Source organism: Mus pahari, chromosome 10 (genome assembly GCF_900095145.1).
Source record: "Mus pahari chromosome 10, PAHARI_EIJ_v1.1, whole genome shotgun sequence".
NCBI classification, from domain to species: domain Eukaryota; kingdom Metazoa; phylum Chordata; class Mammalia; order Rodentia; family Muridae; genus Mus; species Mus pahari.
In genome coordinates, this window is record NC_034599.1 from 65,286,463 (window position 1) to 65,301,400 (window position 14,938).

The 14,938-nt window shown below is 44.8% G+C and overlaps 1 protein-coding gene across 1 annotated transcript in view; it reads left to right on the top strand.

Moving 5' to 3' along the window:
* The window catches only part of Myo1e (myosin IE), a 190,727-nt gene that overhangs the window by 154,854 nt on the left and 20,935 nt on the right, over positions 1-14,938 (top strand). Inside the window, exons 20-25 of the mRNA XM_021206176.2 lie at positions 2,887-3,001; positions 3,940-4,109; positions 5,648-5,793; positions 11,900-12,046; positions 13,567-13,724; positions 14,093-14,182. Of these exons, the coding sequence (XP_021061835.1) occupies positions 2,887-3,001; positions 3,940-4,109; positions 5,648-5,793; positions 11,900-12,046; positions 13,567-13,724; positions 14,093-14,182 (826 nt within the window). The remainder of the gene's footprint in view (positions 1-2,886; positions 3,002-3,939; positions 4,110-5,647; positions 5,794-11,899; positions 12,047-13,566; positions 13,725-14,092; positions 14,183-14,938) is intronic.

Sequence of the window (14,938 nt, forward strand, 5' to 3'; positions counted from 1 at the left end):
GAGAGGAGAGGAGAGGAGAGGAGAGGAGAGGAGAGGAGAGGAGAGGAGAGGAAGGCAAATCTCACAGCAATCTTCTCGTACTGATTCCTGTTCCATCTGCAGGAAGAGCCGGAGACGGAAGTATTGGAGGCAGTAGCTGAATGGCAGGGCAAGCCATGGATATTATTAAAGAACGACATGGCACCTGCCAGTAGACCCGTCTATAAGGTGGTGGTAGCACTGCTCCACACTGAGTTATTCCTAGTCTCATAGCAATTTCGTTTCCAAATATAAAATGAAAATGTTGTGTCATACGCCATTAGGCAGCCCACAGAACAGCTCCTGCTCTATCTAAAACGGGCTGGAATGATTAGTCAGGACAACACCGAGCTCCGACATCTCATAAGGATCACTTTCCGACTTAGAAAATCTCCATGTATAATTAAAACGGCCTCGATAGTTTTCTCTGATTTTTTATTCTGATTTGATTGAGCTTTGGCATTTATATCTGAAACCCACGTTTATTTTGGTCCTTCTTCAGCTTGCCTTCCTCCCAACAGCTGCTGACCATCTCTTGACTCTCTTTTCTCCATCTCTGAACTTACGCACGCATGCACACCACCACCTTTCCTTCCCCATCCCCTTCCTCTTCTGTCCACATCTTGCCTTGACTTGAAGGCACTGTCTCCAGCGTTTGTTTTGTAAAACCTGCCTTATGTAGCTGGAGAGATGCTCGGTGGTTACAAGAGCTTCTTGCTCTTCCAGGGACCGAGTTCAGTTCCTAGTGCCCACATCAGGAGCTCACAACCTCCAAGTGCAGAGGACCCAATGTTCTCTTCCGCCCTCCGGGGTACCCACACTGACACATACACATAAATAAAAATAAGTTTTCAAAAGAGTGAGAACACCTCGTGATTTTTGCCCCACCTCTTACAAGTTTGCCCAACACCCACCAAATAATCTCTTTTCTTCAAAAACTGGCTGAAGTTATCAGACACCAAAGAGTTTGTGTTTTGTTCTATGCGACTATACGTTTGGTTTTTCTCTCACTCTTTATTCTCATTCCTCCCTGATGTCTAACCCCCTGGGCTTCTAAGGGGAGGAAAGCAAAATCCAGAGAAGCACCTACAACCCATGTAAAATCTGAGATAATCTCTTGGCCGTTTTCTTCCTGGTCACAGATTTTATTACGTACATCCTGCCAGATTAACTCTGGAAAAATGGGAAACCAGCCTCAGTCAGAAACTGGACAAACCAAGATGAGGAATATCAACAAACATTCTCCCACAGGCAGCCATGAAGCTCAGATTTTAAGCATCTTACAGTTGCTAAGCTGTGAGCCCCACTTTAGGACTAGAAATATGTGCCTCACTCCCGCTGGGACTACACTGAAGGCTGCAGGGCTCCGTGTTCCTCCCTACTGGTATTTGCTATTCTGGATGTTTCTAGGCATCCAGATTGGGAGACACTGGATGGCAAGAATGTGGCTCCTATATAACACAGACACAGATGAACCCAGACAACAGTCCTGGCTTCCTTTAAACCAAGTTCCCTTGCTTACTTCTGGAAATTATTTTAAAAAGATTTATTTGTGTTCATTTTTATTTATGTGTGCATGCATGTCAGTGTGGGCATATGTGCACCTGAGTGCAGGTGCTTAGAAAATCCAGAAGAGGATATCAGAGTCCCTGGAGCCATAGGCAGTGGTGAACTTCCTCACGTGGGTTCTGTACACCAAAGTCAGACCCTCTGTAAGACAATAAGCAGTCAATGCTTATCCTTCTCTCCAGCCCCTTTCTGGAACACTGTGGTGACTAGACATTTTCTGTAGAGCTTGGATTGGTCTGTTTTACCTTTTCCTCTCAATGACTACATAAGCCACTACATGGACATGGATGAGGCGTTTCCTCAGTTTTACAAGCTGATGAAGTACATATCTAGAGATAGCTTTGTTCTGGTGAAAAGGGGCTGGTCCTCTGTTCAGCCCAGCCCCATCTAGGTCCATCCTTCTCATCCTGAAGTGGACAGGTATGTGCTGAGGAGTTAGACAGTCTGAAAGTGTTCCTGACTATCGTGGACACTCGGCACACTGTAGCTCCGTTAGTCTTCATGATTCTAAAGCACAGTTCACTGTGAGATCGATCAGCAGGAGCTGTCTGCATGTCCTGGCTCTCCAGAGGCTGACGTGGGCATTTGTTGTGCCAGCTCTCCGGAGAGTCCAAGACTAACTGCTCCAGTCTGGCTGTAGACGCCGTGGTTTCTGCCCTGAGCCCTGGTCACTCCTTAGAGACTGCATGAGGCAGGAAGTCTGGACTTCCATGCTACCAAAAGTAGGGCAGCCCTCTTCCCACAGCAGCTCAAACTCAGCTCTGGCAGAAACTGGAAGGTTCTATTCTGAGGCTGTTCACAGCAAGCTACATCCACTCATTTACTCTGGCTACCTGCTTCCTCCTTAGACCAAGGAAGGGGAACAAGCCATCGAGACTGTGAGCAAAGGAAGCTGCGGACCACGTTAGCATGTGTAGAGTCAGCCATTTTCGTTCCCATTAAGGGAAGAAGCATAAATAAAATGTGGGTAATGCTCATAAACAATATCCCATAGTAATCATTTTAGTATTTGTTCATAATAGAAGCTGCTTCTTATGTACTTCTTCAGTGCACTGAGCCTCCTTGGAAGAACAAAAGTTGATGTTCAGGTGGCTGGGAAGATGGCTCAGCAGTGAAGAGCACTTGCTGTTCCTGCAGAGGACCTGGGTTCCCACATGGTAGCTCACAACTATCCTTAACTCTGCTTTTGGAGGCTCCAATGCCCTGTTCTGACTTCCAAAGGCACTGGGTGTACATGATACACAGACGTACACACAGATCACATGGATTGGCTCATATGAGTTCTCTCTGCTGTCACAGCTGTTTCTTCTAGAAGAGATGAGAGAGAGAAAGTACGATGGGTACGCACGCGTGATACAGAAAACATGGAGGAAGTTCGTGGCCCGCAAGAAATATGTCCAAATGAGAGAAGAAGGTATTTTCATCATTTTATTTCACCCATTTAACATTTTAAAATTTTTTATCGTGCGTGTATGTGCGTGTGTGTGCATGTGTGTGTGTGTGTGTGTGTGCGAGCGCACACACACCTCTGTTCAGAGATCAGAGAACAACTTGAATGAAGAGTCAGATCTTCTGTTCCACCCTGTGGGTCACCAGGCTCAGTAGCAAGCATCTCTACCTGGAGACCCTTTTCCCTGACTTCCAGTGGAATTGCTGTGAGAATCAATGTGAGGACCCGGAGTGCTGATACACACCTTCATCCCAGTACTCAGGAAGCAGAGGCAGACAGGTCTCTGAGTCTGAGGCCAGCCTGGTCAACATAGTGAGACGCTCTCCGTCTTAGTCAGGGTTTCCATTCCTGCACGAAACATCATGACCAAGAAGCAAGTTGGGGAGGAAAGGGTTTATTTAGCTTACACTTTCCACATTGCTGTTCATCACCAAAGGAAGTCAGGACTGGAACTCAAGCAGGTCAGGAAGCAGGAGCTGATGCAGAGGGCATGGAGGGATGTTACATACTGGCTTGCTTCCCCTGGCTTGCTTAGCTTGCTTTCTTATAGAACCCAGGAGTACCAGGCCAGGGGTGGCACCACCCATGGTGGGTGCTCCCTCCCTTGATCACTAATTAAGAAAATGCCTTACAGCTGAATCTCCTAGAAGAATTCTCTCAAGGGAGACTCCTTTCTCTGATAACTCCAGCTTGTGTCAAGTTGACACACGAAACCAGCCAGGACACTCTCATAAAATAAAGTAGCTTGAGCTTAAATAAGATTACAAAATGTCTCTTACACTGCCTACAGCAAGTGTGTAATTTGCATCGTGTACAGTCTTTGTGTACTTCACTCTGAGTGTCTTCCTCTTCTTCCCGCCCCACTGATCCATCTTCTTTCTCTGCTCTTCTGGGCATCGTAGCCTCAGACCTGTTGTTGAACAAGAAGGAGAGGAGGAGAAACAGCATCAACAGAAACTTCATTGGGGACTACATCGGGATGGAGGAGCGCCCGGAATTGCAGCAGTTTGTAGGCAAGAGGGAAAAGATTGACTTTGCTGACACAGTCACCAAGTACGACAGGAGGTTCAAGGTATGCACGGCCACCTATCTCTTAAGAGTCACAACAGAGTTCTCATTTACAAGAAGAATAGCTTGTGATTTTGCACATTGAAGAAAAATTGTAAAAACCCAGATAAGTCAAAAAATACATATATATAGCAGCCAACAGTAATCAAGCCTCACTGTTGGAACTTGTGAATGTCCTCCAGAACCTTTCTATGCAGACATATTCGCATGTTTAGTTTTGCAAAATAAGGTATACATTAATTGTTCTTTTATGTCCTGTTTGCTTGTGCCAAGAAGAACTTCCCATACTAATATCTTAATATAAATCACTTTCTATACCTGCATAGTATTCTATTTAGTAGGATCTTTACATTTCATGGTTGTTCCGACACAAAAGTCTCATGTATTTGAGTGATCTCCAATTCTATATGTAGCCAGCATGACCTGGAACTTCTGATCCTCCTGCCTTAGCTCTGAAGTGCTGAGATTACAAATGTACAGCGCCATGCCCAGTTTCCGTGGCGCAGGGGGTTGAATCCAGGGCGTCGTGCATGTTAGGCAGGCACTCAACCACCTGAGGCACACACGCAGCCACAGCTAACTTTTTAAAAAGCGACTTCTCAGAAAAGAATAACGGAGTAAATAACAGCACTGGCTTAATAAGAAAGATATTGTTTTGCTAGTAGGAAGTCATTCCTTACATCCTGGAAATGGGCCAGCTGCTGCGTGGTGTGTTTTGGGGGTTCCTGCACTGCTCTGTAATAAGGTAGTCAGCCATATATGCTAAAGCATATTATTTGTTTATTAATGACTGTCTTAGTTAGGGTTTTATTGTTATGAAGCGACACCATGACCAAAGCATCTTTTATACAGGAAAACAGTTCATTGGGGCTGGCTTATAGTTTCAGAGGTTCAGTCCATTATCATCATGGTGGGAAGCATGGCACTGCCCAGGCAAACGTGGTGTTGAAATCTTGATCTGAAGGCAGAAGAAGCAGACTATGTCACTGAATGTAGCTTAAACATAGAAGACCTCAAAGCCCGCCCCGCACAGTGACCCACTTCCTCCAGCAAGGTCATAACTCATTATAGTGCCACTCTCTATGGGTCAAGCATCCCAACACATGAACCTATGGGGCCATTCCCATTCAAACCCCCACAATGACTATAAAATGAAAATAGATCAATTTTTTTTATATATAATGTGTGGATTCCCAGGGAAGTACCTACAAGACACTGGCGGGAGGCCTGTTTGATAACCATGATGTAACAATCCTTTGTAAAGTCATCATGTTTGAAGACTTCCCTGAGACTGTCCCTTTATGTTTGGTGTCCTGATACCTTATTATAGAACTACATGCAAATGATATCTTAGAAGTTAAAAAAAAAAAAAAAAAGTCAAGTGTCATCATCCTCATGCATGTCGGCCTCTTCTCTGTCAAGGTGCCTGAGTCAGTAGTCACACAGTAGCCATTCGACACCCAGGACTGCAGCAGTGGTGTATTGTCACACTTGTCTCTCTGACCATGTCTAGCTGCCTTCTGAAAGTCCCTCTCCTCACAGGGTGTCAAGCGAGACCTGCTGCTAACCCCAAAGTGCTTGTACTTAATTGGAAGGGAGAAGGTGAAGCAAGGCCCGGACAAAGGTGTTGTGAAGGAAGTCTTGAAGCGGAGGATCGAGGTGGAAAGGATCCTGTCCGTGTCCCTCAGGTGAGCGGGGACGGCCTGAGGCAGGGTTTCTTCTGTGGCTCTTCTCCACATCGCCCACCACCTGCTATGCCAACACACCACCAGGCGCATGACAAAGAGAGCAGAATTTCCGTTCTCCCAGAAGACCCGGGGCTAGGAATGTAGCCCGGTTGATAGAGAGCTAGGTTAGTGCGCAGGAAGCCCTCCCTGGGTCCTGTTCTCTGCACTGCATTAACAGTGTAGTGATGCCAGTCTGCTCTCCCAGCACTTGAGAGGTCAAGACAAGATGATCAGAAGTTCAAGGTCATCTTGGACTGAGATGCTATCCCTCCTGGGATATGCAAGACACTGTCTATGAATGAATGAATGAATCAATCAATCAATCAATCAATTGATAAAAGAAATATATCAAAGAAGGGCTGGAAGAGACGGTTCAGTGAAGAAAGATACTTGCTGCCTAGCCTCTCTCTCTCTCTCTCTCACACACACACACACACACACACACAGGTTTTTTTTTTTTTTAAAAAACAGAATCTTGTAATGGAGCCCTGGCTAGCCTGGCACTCACTCTGTAGACCAGCATGCTCTTGAACGTGCAGATATCCCCTGCCTCTCCCTCCCTAGCACTGGGATTACAAGTACGCACTGCCTTGCCCCATTTATAAACTTTTAAAAATAAAATGTATATAATATCTACTGAAGATCTGAGCATTGTAGTCTCGGAGGGTCTTAACAGGATAGAAGTCAGGTTCCATGGACAAGTTGCCACCGAGACAGTTCCACCAATCAACACTCCTGACCAGGTGTCCTTATAACCTTTCAGTAATATAACTCCTCTATGTGACAGATCAGGATAACTGCTCTCACTGAAATGGACCCCAAGTTCAGGGCTCTGCCCATAGCCCCCCTACTCAGAAAGCAGGGTCTTCACATGCTCATGTCCCTGACCCAAACACATTTGTAGTGTGTCTGTCCTTGCCTGTGTCTCTGTGACTTCTCCTTCTATCTATTCCCAATTTTCCTGGATAAAGGGCTAGGTGGGACAATCAAATGAAATGTTTAAAATACTAACTCGGGATGTGGTAAAATTCTAAGCCAAGGAATATACCAGTGTTCTTCCTCAACACTACCTCAAAAAGAGCCAGGGTCCCCGAGACAGGCTCTCGCCACTGTCTGGACCTTCTTACTGCTGTCATCACTGGCTGTGTTATACCCTGCTGGCCACATCCTTCCTGCCCACCATTGGTGTTCTGATGAGCCCAGTGGGAAGTCGCCCTCTCCCCCCCACCCCCACCCCGCCCCATGCCTGAGAAAACACAGGATCAGGAGGTAACGGGGTGAGCTGAAATGTGCTGTCTATGAGTGAGTGGCTTAAAGCTAGGAGATCACACCTGGAGGCTGTTACGGGCACGGGAAGCCTGGTTGTTCTGCCTTTATTGCCCAGGCCTGTCTTTGGTTCATTAGACTTCATCATTTGATGAGATCCTTACAAAGCTGGCCACCCTCTAGCCAAGGACCTTCTGTCCTGTTACTGCATCTCTAAGGTTTATCCAGTGTGATTGTTTATTCTCCAATTCTTCCTTCTAGGGAGTAGAATCAGCAAACCTAGTAAAGCCAGATTTTCCCTCATCCCCCTCCATAGCATGCGTGGTCTACAGGGCCATTTCCTTAAGGCCTTGTCTTTTCAGAGCTTCCTAGCTTTTCTAGCTCTAAGGGACAAAACCTCTCTCGTTTAGTCATGTCTGCACGTCACAGCTACCGGGCCTCCCACTTACCAAGACTAATATCGTTTCCCCATTTTCTTGACACATTAGGTTAGGCCAACAATTCACAACCACATTAATTAAGCAACCAGGAGGTTGGTGGGCTATGCAGGATTGAGCCCAACATTGAAATTAATTATGGTAGCATATTCCTGAGTGCTGGTGTAGGTGTGATTGTGGGGACCTGTCTCTGAACACTTCAATGTGGGTGTAAAGAAAGCAGGGAGTAGCTGCCTTGCACTTCAGGAAAAAATGTTGCAACATCTGTGTGTTTTTAAGAATTTATGAGACTTACTAGTTGGGTTTTGGCTGATCAGATATGTTTCTCTGGTTCAGACGATCAAGTATCCCACAAGGTTGATCTCTGAGCCCACTGCTAACTCTTATAACCTAAGTGACAGTAAGAAGTGGTTCCCAGCCCCCTCTTCAAACAATCCAGCCATTCAAAAGCAATTAAGAAGCAGTCTGGGAAATGTGCTCAGTAGTAAATATTTGATATGGAAGGTTTAATGTTCATTTCTTTAGGTATGATAATGGTCTCGTGGTTACTTTTATATATAAAAAAAATGTACCTTTTAATGGCACATACTGAAATATTAAGCATAAAATAATATAATATTTATACTTTGTCATTTACTTGTTCTTAGCCAAAAGGCTGAGAAGAAACATATAGTCTTTGCTTTAAAATAACCTAGTTAGTGTGGAGAAAGGTCTGTAGAATGAATAAATACAAGTGTTCTCTCCTCCTATCGTGTGGGTGCCAGAGATCAAACTCAGATCATCAGGCTTGGCAGCAAGCATCAGGGCCTTCCTCAGTCACCTGAGTCTGAAGCCAGCTGAGGCTACAGGGCACTGTGTCTTAAAGTTGGGACACAGGGGAATGAGGAGATGGCTAAGTTGGCAATGTGACTGCTGATCAGGCGAGAGGACCTGAATTTGATTCCCCAGCACCCACAGAAAAGCTAAGTACAATGTAGTGGCTCCTGGAGTCCCAGCATTACGGAGGCAGAGACGGGAGAGTCCCTGGGGCTGAGGTCCAGATTCAGTGAGAGACCTTATGTCAACTAAGGTAGAAGCTAATTGAGAAAGGCACTAGATAAGGGTTTCTGGCACACTCGTGTGTGTGTGTGTGTGTGTGTGTGTGTGTGTGTGTGTGTACACAAGTGTTTGTATATGAATGTATGTGTGTATATGAATGTATATGTAAATGTGAATGTATGCATATATGTATGTGATTGTGTGAGTGCACGTGAGTGTGTGTGTGTGTGTGTGTGTAAGAGTGTGAGTATGTGATTGTGTGTGAGTGTATGAATGCAGTTGTGTGTATGAGAGTGTGTGTGTGTGAATGTATATGAGTGCATGTGTTTGTGTGAATGAGCTTGCCTATGTGTGTGTGTGTATGTAAGTGTATGTTCAAATGCTATTATGTGTGAGTATATGTATGTGATTGTGAGTGTATGTATGTGTGTATTATGTGTGGGTGTATGTGTGTGTGTGTATGTGAGTATGTGGACACACACAGAGCCCTTCTCACTACATGCTTTACTGACCTGGAATGATACTAAAATCTGAGCTTGCTGTCTGAATCAAAATGAATGAGATCTAATTCCTGCCTCTTGGGCTCCCTCTGCTTATAGAATGGGAAACAGACACCCCAGTGAGCTTGTGACCTGTACACACAGAAGCTTCCAGGAGGACGGGGAGGAGGGAGAGGCACCTCTCACCTGACAGTCAGGGGGATCCTGAAATAGGCCCAATACACACAATCCAGGGAGGCTCTAAATCTGATGCCTTAAGTCCAGCGGACCTCACCCTTCCCGATGCTGCGACCCTTTAATATAGTTCCTCGTGTTGTGGTGAGTCACAACAGTAAAACTATTTTAATTGCTACCTCATAACTCTAATTTTGCTATTGTTATGAATCGTAATGTAAATATCCATGTTTTCTGACGACCTTTTGTGACCCTGGGAAGGGGTCACCACCCAAACAGATTGAGAATCACTACTCTCAGGGACAGAATTCTGGAAAAGCTTTTTTATAAATTCTTCTCCCTCTTTATCTTCCAGTTTTTTTAAAGGATCATTTATTTTATGGTCAGGAAAAATGGTTTTAAAAGACTTAAATAAAGACACACTGTATTTGAAAATGGCCTTTGGAGCTTAAAAAAAATAAAACTTCCTTTAGGGCTTTAGTCTGTGTTGTAACAGACACTTTTGAAAAGATGACCTTTTGGTTAAAAGAGTGGGGGAAAAAACTTTCAAGTGTTGTCAGCAATACAGAAAGCCACAGGGGAGGGCAACTCAGAGCCAATTCAGGCAGAAGACCTTTCAGATGGCGGGCCACAGGCAGCTGTAGGGAGTTACCGCTTGTGTGTATAAAAAGACAGGGGTGAATCCAAAAACAAGTTTGATTTTTTTAAAAAGAGTAAATAAACCTAAAAGCTTTATTTCCTGTCCCAGGAGCCTGGGCTGAGAAAAGGAAGTTTGACTGGCTTAAGAGAAGCGCTTTTAAATTTGATGCTTCATAGCTGAAGTGTCCAAATGCATCTCTTGTTCAGTATTTGTGCTGCTAACTGGCATGAGTTTTGAGTCTACTTGCACACATGCACACATGTGCATGTATATATGTACATAAATATGTGTATAGACACACATATATATGAATTAAATAGATAATGACACTCGAGTCTAAGCACATTAAACCCTGAAGGTGTTACTCCACCCTCTTGAATAATGAATAGTCTTCCAGAAAGCACCACCAGGCAAGCAGGTTTGTCCAGACATGTCAGACCTAGAGTAACACTAAAGGCCCATTCAGGGAAAACTGGTCAAGAGAATAGAACCTCTTGCCTGGGTGGAGACTTAACATTCAAGTTGAGTAGGTCAAATGCCTGACCAAGAGACCACCCCCAAGAGGGCAGACCCCCCTTAAGCCATGTTAAAGAGACAGCTGGAAGAGTTATTCCTTTAAGGACACTGAACTTTTCCTTCCCAGAATTTCTGTCCCCGAGTGCAGTTCTTCCTAGACATCAAGAGGTCATCGTGAGGTTCATTGTCATTATAATTCCAAAAAAAAAAAGAAAGAAAGAAAGAAAGAAAGAAGATTAATCTAAAGTTTTAAAAGTAGAGATAACATTTTAAATGTATTTTTATTTTTCCCTTCGTTTTTATTTTATATTCATGAGTGTTTGCCTGCATATATGTTTGTATACCACTGCACATGTTAGAAGGTTTGAAGGGTGCTGGGCGTGGTGGCGCACGCCTTTAATCCCAGCACTCGGGAGGCAGAGNCAGGNGGATTTCTTAGTTCGAGGCCAGCCTGGTCTACAAAGTGAGTTCCAGGACAGCCAGGGCTACACAGAGAAACCCTGTCTCGAAAAACCAAAAAAAAAAAAAAAAAAAAAAGAAGAAGAAGAAGAAGGTTAGAAGGGGGCAGCGGATCCCCTAAGACTGACATTTCAGACAATTGTGAGCAACCATCTGAGTGCTAGGAATCCAGCCAGGGTCATCTGGGAGAGAGACCAGTGCTTGTAACCTCTGGACCATCTCTTTAGGCCTTAAAATATATTCTTTAAATATAGGCTATTTGTTCTTAATCTTGAAACCACATGGAAGTGTTTTACTTATCATAGTAATTAGCCATCAAATTCCTTTTTTATAAGGAATTTTAGTGTGTGTGTGTGTGTGTGTGTTGCACATGTACAGGTATCCTCAGGGACCAGAGGAGCTATATTTACAAGCAGTTGTGAACTACCCAACGTGAGTGCTGAAAATTGAATTCAAGTCCTCTTACCCACTGAGCCATCTCTCCAACCCCTCAGCTTCTCTTTGAAAACCGATTTCATCAATTTCATTATGTAGTTCTTAGTCTGTGTTGGGTTTTAAGTGATACTCTTACTTATTTTTCATGATTACGTTGTATTCACCGGGAGGAGAGCAGTGTGCTCCTTCCACAGCATGCAGGAACTGGTCTTCTCCTTCCACAGTGTATATCTCCAGAATCAAACTCAAATTCAGGTCATGCTTGTCAACCGGAGCCTTTACCTGCTGAGCCATCTCCTGGTCCTGTTTTACATATTACAAGAGGGAGGGAAGAGAAGGGGAGGGAGAGGACAGAACAAGGGAAAGCAGGTAGGAGAAGGAACTTAGTGTTCTGGTCCAGGATGGTTTTTAACAAGTAAAAGTTATACTGAGGGGCCTCATATATAGCTCAGCGGTGTTCAGAACAGGTTCACTGTGTACAGTGCACAGCGGTACAGTGATGTGTGTTTAGCATACATGCCCTTCTTCCTGCCTCCAAATGAGAGTGACAGAGCAGGTGGGTGAGCAGAAGCGTGGCTCATGCTGTGTCCAACCTCTTTCAGTACCATGCAAGATGACATCTTCATTCTCCATGAGCAAGAGTATGACAGTTTGCTGGAGTCCGTCTTTAAAACGGAGTTCCTGAGCCTCTTAGCAAAGCGCTATGAGGAAAAAACCCAGAAGCAACTACCTCTGAAATTCAGCAATACGTGAGTTGGATTATGGAGGTGGGGAGACCTTCAGGGTGGGCTGTGTGGTCTGACTGGTTCCATCGAATCAGCAAGCCCCACCCTGGGTATCTCAGTGTCTCCAGGAACAGTGGGGCCTGCTAAAGACAGCCTGGGTGGTCATGGGCTAGGGTCACGCTGGAATCACATTTGTGTTTCTACGAAATAATCAAATCATTAAAGGACATTGTTTTTTTTTATCATTTATATAAAGATCACTCAAGTAAGACAAGGGAATGCAGGCATAGCAGAGTAAGGGTAGAGTCAGGCCAGAAGCAGGAAAAGTCACTGGAATGGGGATTCTGACTCCCCAGATAGTTGGTGGATATGGGTGACAATGTCTCATGTCTTGGCTCACCCTCACGTCTTGGTGAAATGTTGTAATGGGCAAGACCCTATGTATTGTCAAGCTTTGAATCTCACATTTGCTGAGTGAGAGTTATTCAGCTTTTCTTAAAGTTCCCTATCTATAGAGTAGAAATAGGGTTCGTCTCTTCTTACTCATAAAAATTAGGTAGTCATAAGACTGTAATAACAGGGTGAAGGAACCTGACCATAGACAGCAATTTAGAATCGTTATTTATTATTTAACTTTAAAGAACAGAATGTGCAGCACATCACATAGGTGTACGGACAGCATTTCTTTTGGCTCAGACCTCAGGAGACAGTCCTCCACAGCAGCAAAATCGAAGCAGAAACTTGAAGCAGGTGGTCACAGCCTTTCACACTCACAGTCAAGAACAGAGAGACATGAATGTACATTTGCTTACTTGTGCTTGGTACTCTCTATACATAACAGTCCAGGATTGCCTGAGTAGGGAATGGTACTGCCCACAGTGGCCTGGGTCTTCCCACATCAACTACCATTAGTAAACAAAACAAGTCCCCCACTTGCCTACAGGACAACCTGATCTAGATAGCATCTTATTGAGACTCTCCCTCAAGTGATGCTAGATCGTATCAAGTTGATCATTAAAACTTACCATCATACCCTCCATCCCATTTGGGTTTTGGTGGGATGTTTATGTGTTTGTCTGTTTTCCCCTATCTGGGTGAGTGGTGGTAATAGAATAACAGAATATAACTGAACAGTAGCCAAAGCGTATAGTGTGGCATCTCATCTTGCACCGTCTTGTGTCTGACTTCTCCATCCTCCATATAGAAAGAAAGAAAATGATACTACATCAGAGAGGTTGTTGTTTCCTCCTGTCCCTCAGGCAGGCACCTCTGACCATCTTGAGAGTGAACCTGTGGTATGACTGAGGAAGCCTGCTCACCTACAGGGTCCCCACAGATGTTGAGTTTCAGATGCCTGTGCTTCAGGCATGGCAGTCCCCTAGCAGCTGTACTGTGCTGACGTGTACCACCCCTACCTCCCACTATTTGAAGGCTATGTGGTTTTGGGTTGACCCCATCCCATGGTTGTCACCTTGCCTGCAGCAGTTAGTTTGTGAGCACCATTTCCTTCTGGTTCATAATTTCAATCGATGTGCTTGTCACAGCCTTGAACTGAAGTTGAAAAAGGAGAACTGGGGTCCCTGGAGTGCAGGGGGCTCCCGGCAAGTGCAGTTCCACCAAGGCTTCGGTGACCTGGCCATCCTCAAGCCCAGCAACAAAGTGCTGCAGGTCAGCATCGGACCTGGGCTGCCCAAGAACTCCCGTAAGTGTTCCCGGCTCTGTCTCCCCTGTACCTTGTACTTGTCTCTTCTGTGCAGATCTGAGGACAAGGAGTCTGTGTTTCCATTGTTGGCTGTAGTGGGCTTCTTAAGAGATAGGGCAGTGCAAACTAAAGCAGGGTCAAGGAGAATGGGCAGGCTGGAGTTGCTCACGAGAATGTATTATTCTTCGATGTATTACTCTTGTGCATGGCATACCCAGCATTCATGTCCGAGCTGTGTTTAAAATTACTTGTTTGGGCTGGTATAAAAACAAGAACCTGAATTTGGGGTTCATGAGATGACTCAGTGAGTAAAGGTGCTTGCCACCAAGCGTGATGACCTGAGTTCAATCCCTGGTTGCTTATTTCAGGTCCTACCAGGAGAAACACTGTCACAAGCAGAGGGTATCCAGGTGGAACTAGGAACAATTACCCGATGAGAGCTGCCCCTGCTCCCCCAGGTAAGCCAAGCACACACAGTGCAGAGGGACAATTGAGTCTCTACCCATAACTAACAAAAGATGTTCGGAGACCTGGAGAGATGTTTCAGCGTATTTTGTGTTCGTTCTCCAGCACCCACATAAAAGCTGGGCACCATAGTGTGCATTGTAGTCTCAGTGCTGGGGAGGTGGAGCCAAGAAAATTCCCGTTGTTTGCTGCCATATCTAATCAGTGAGCCTTAGGCACTAGTGAGAGACTCTGTCTCAAAAAACAGGGTGGATCACTCCTGACACCCACACACAAATATACATGTGTACACACACACACACACACACACACACACACACACACATACACGCACGCACATATACACTAAGGAAATAAAGAATGTTTGAGCAGGGTGTGGTGGTGCACACCTTTAATCTCGGGAGGCAGAGGCAGGCAGATTTCTGAGTTCGAGGCCAGCCTGGTCTACAAAGTGAGTTCCAGGATAGTCAGGGCTATACAGAGAAACCCTGTCTCGAACAACGGGAAAAAAAAAAAAGAAAGAAAAAGAAAAAATGAAAGAATGTTTGGAGAGGAAGGAAACCCATCAGCTAATAAATACACAGTAACCATCTATGTGATCCTGAAATACCAGAAATTAAGTCAGTGAGCCCACATTGCAGCAAAGAGAAAGAACAATGTGGGCTTTTTTTTTTTTAGATTTATTTATTTTTATGTATATAAGTACAGCTACACTGTACTTATATACAGATGGTTGTGAGCCTTCATAT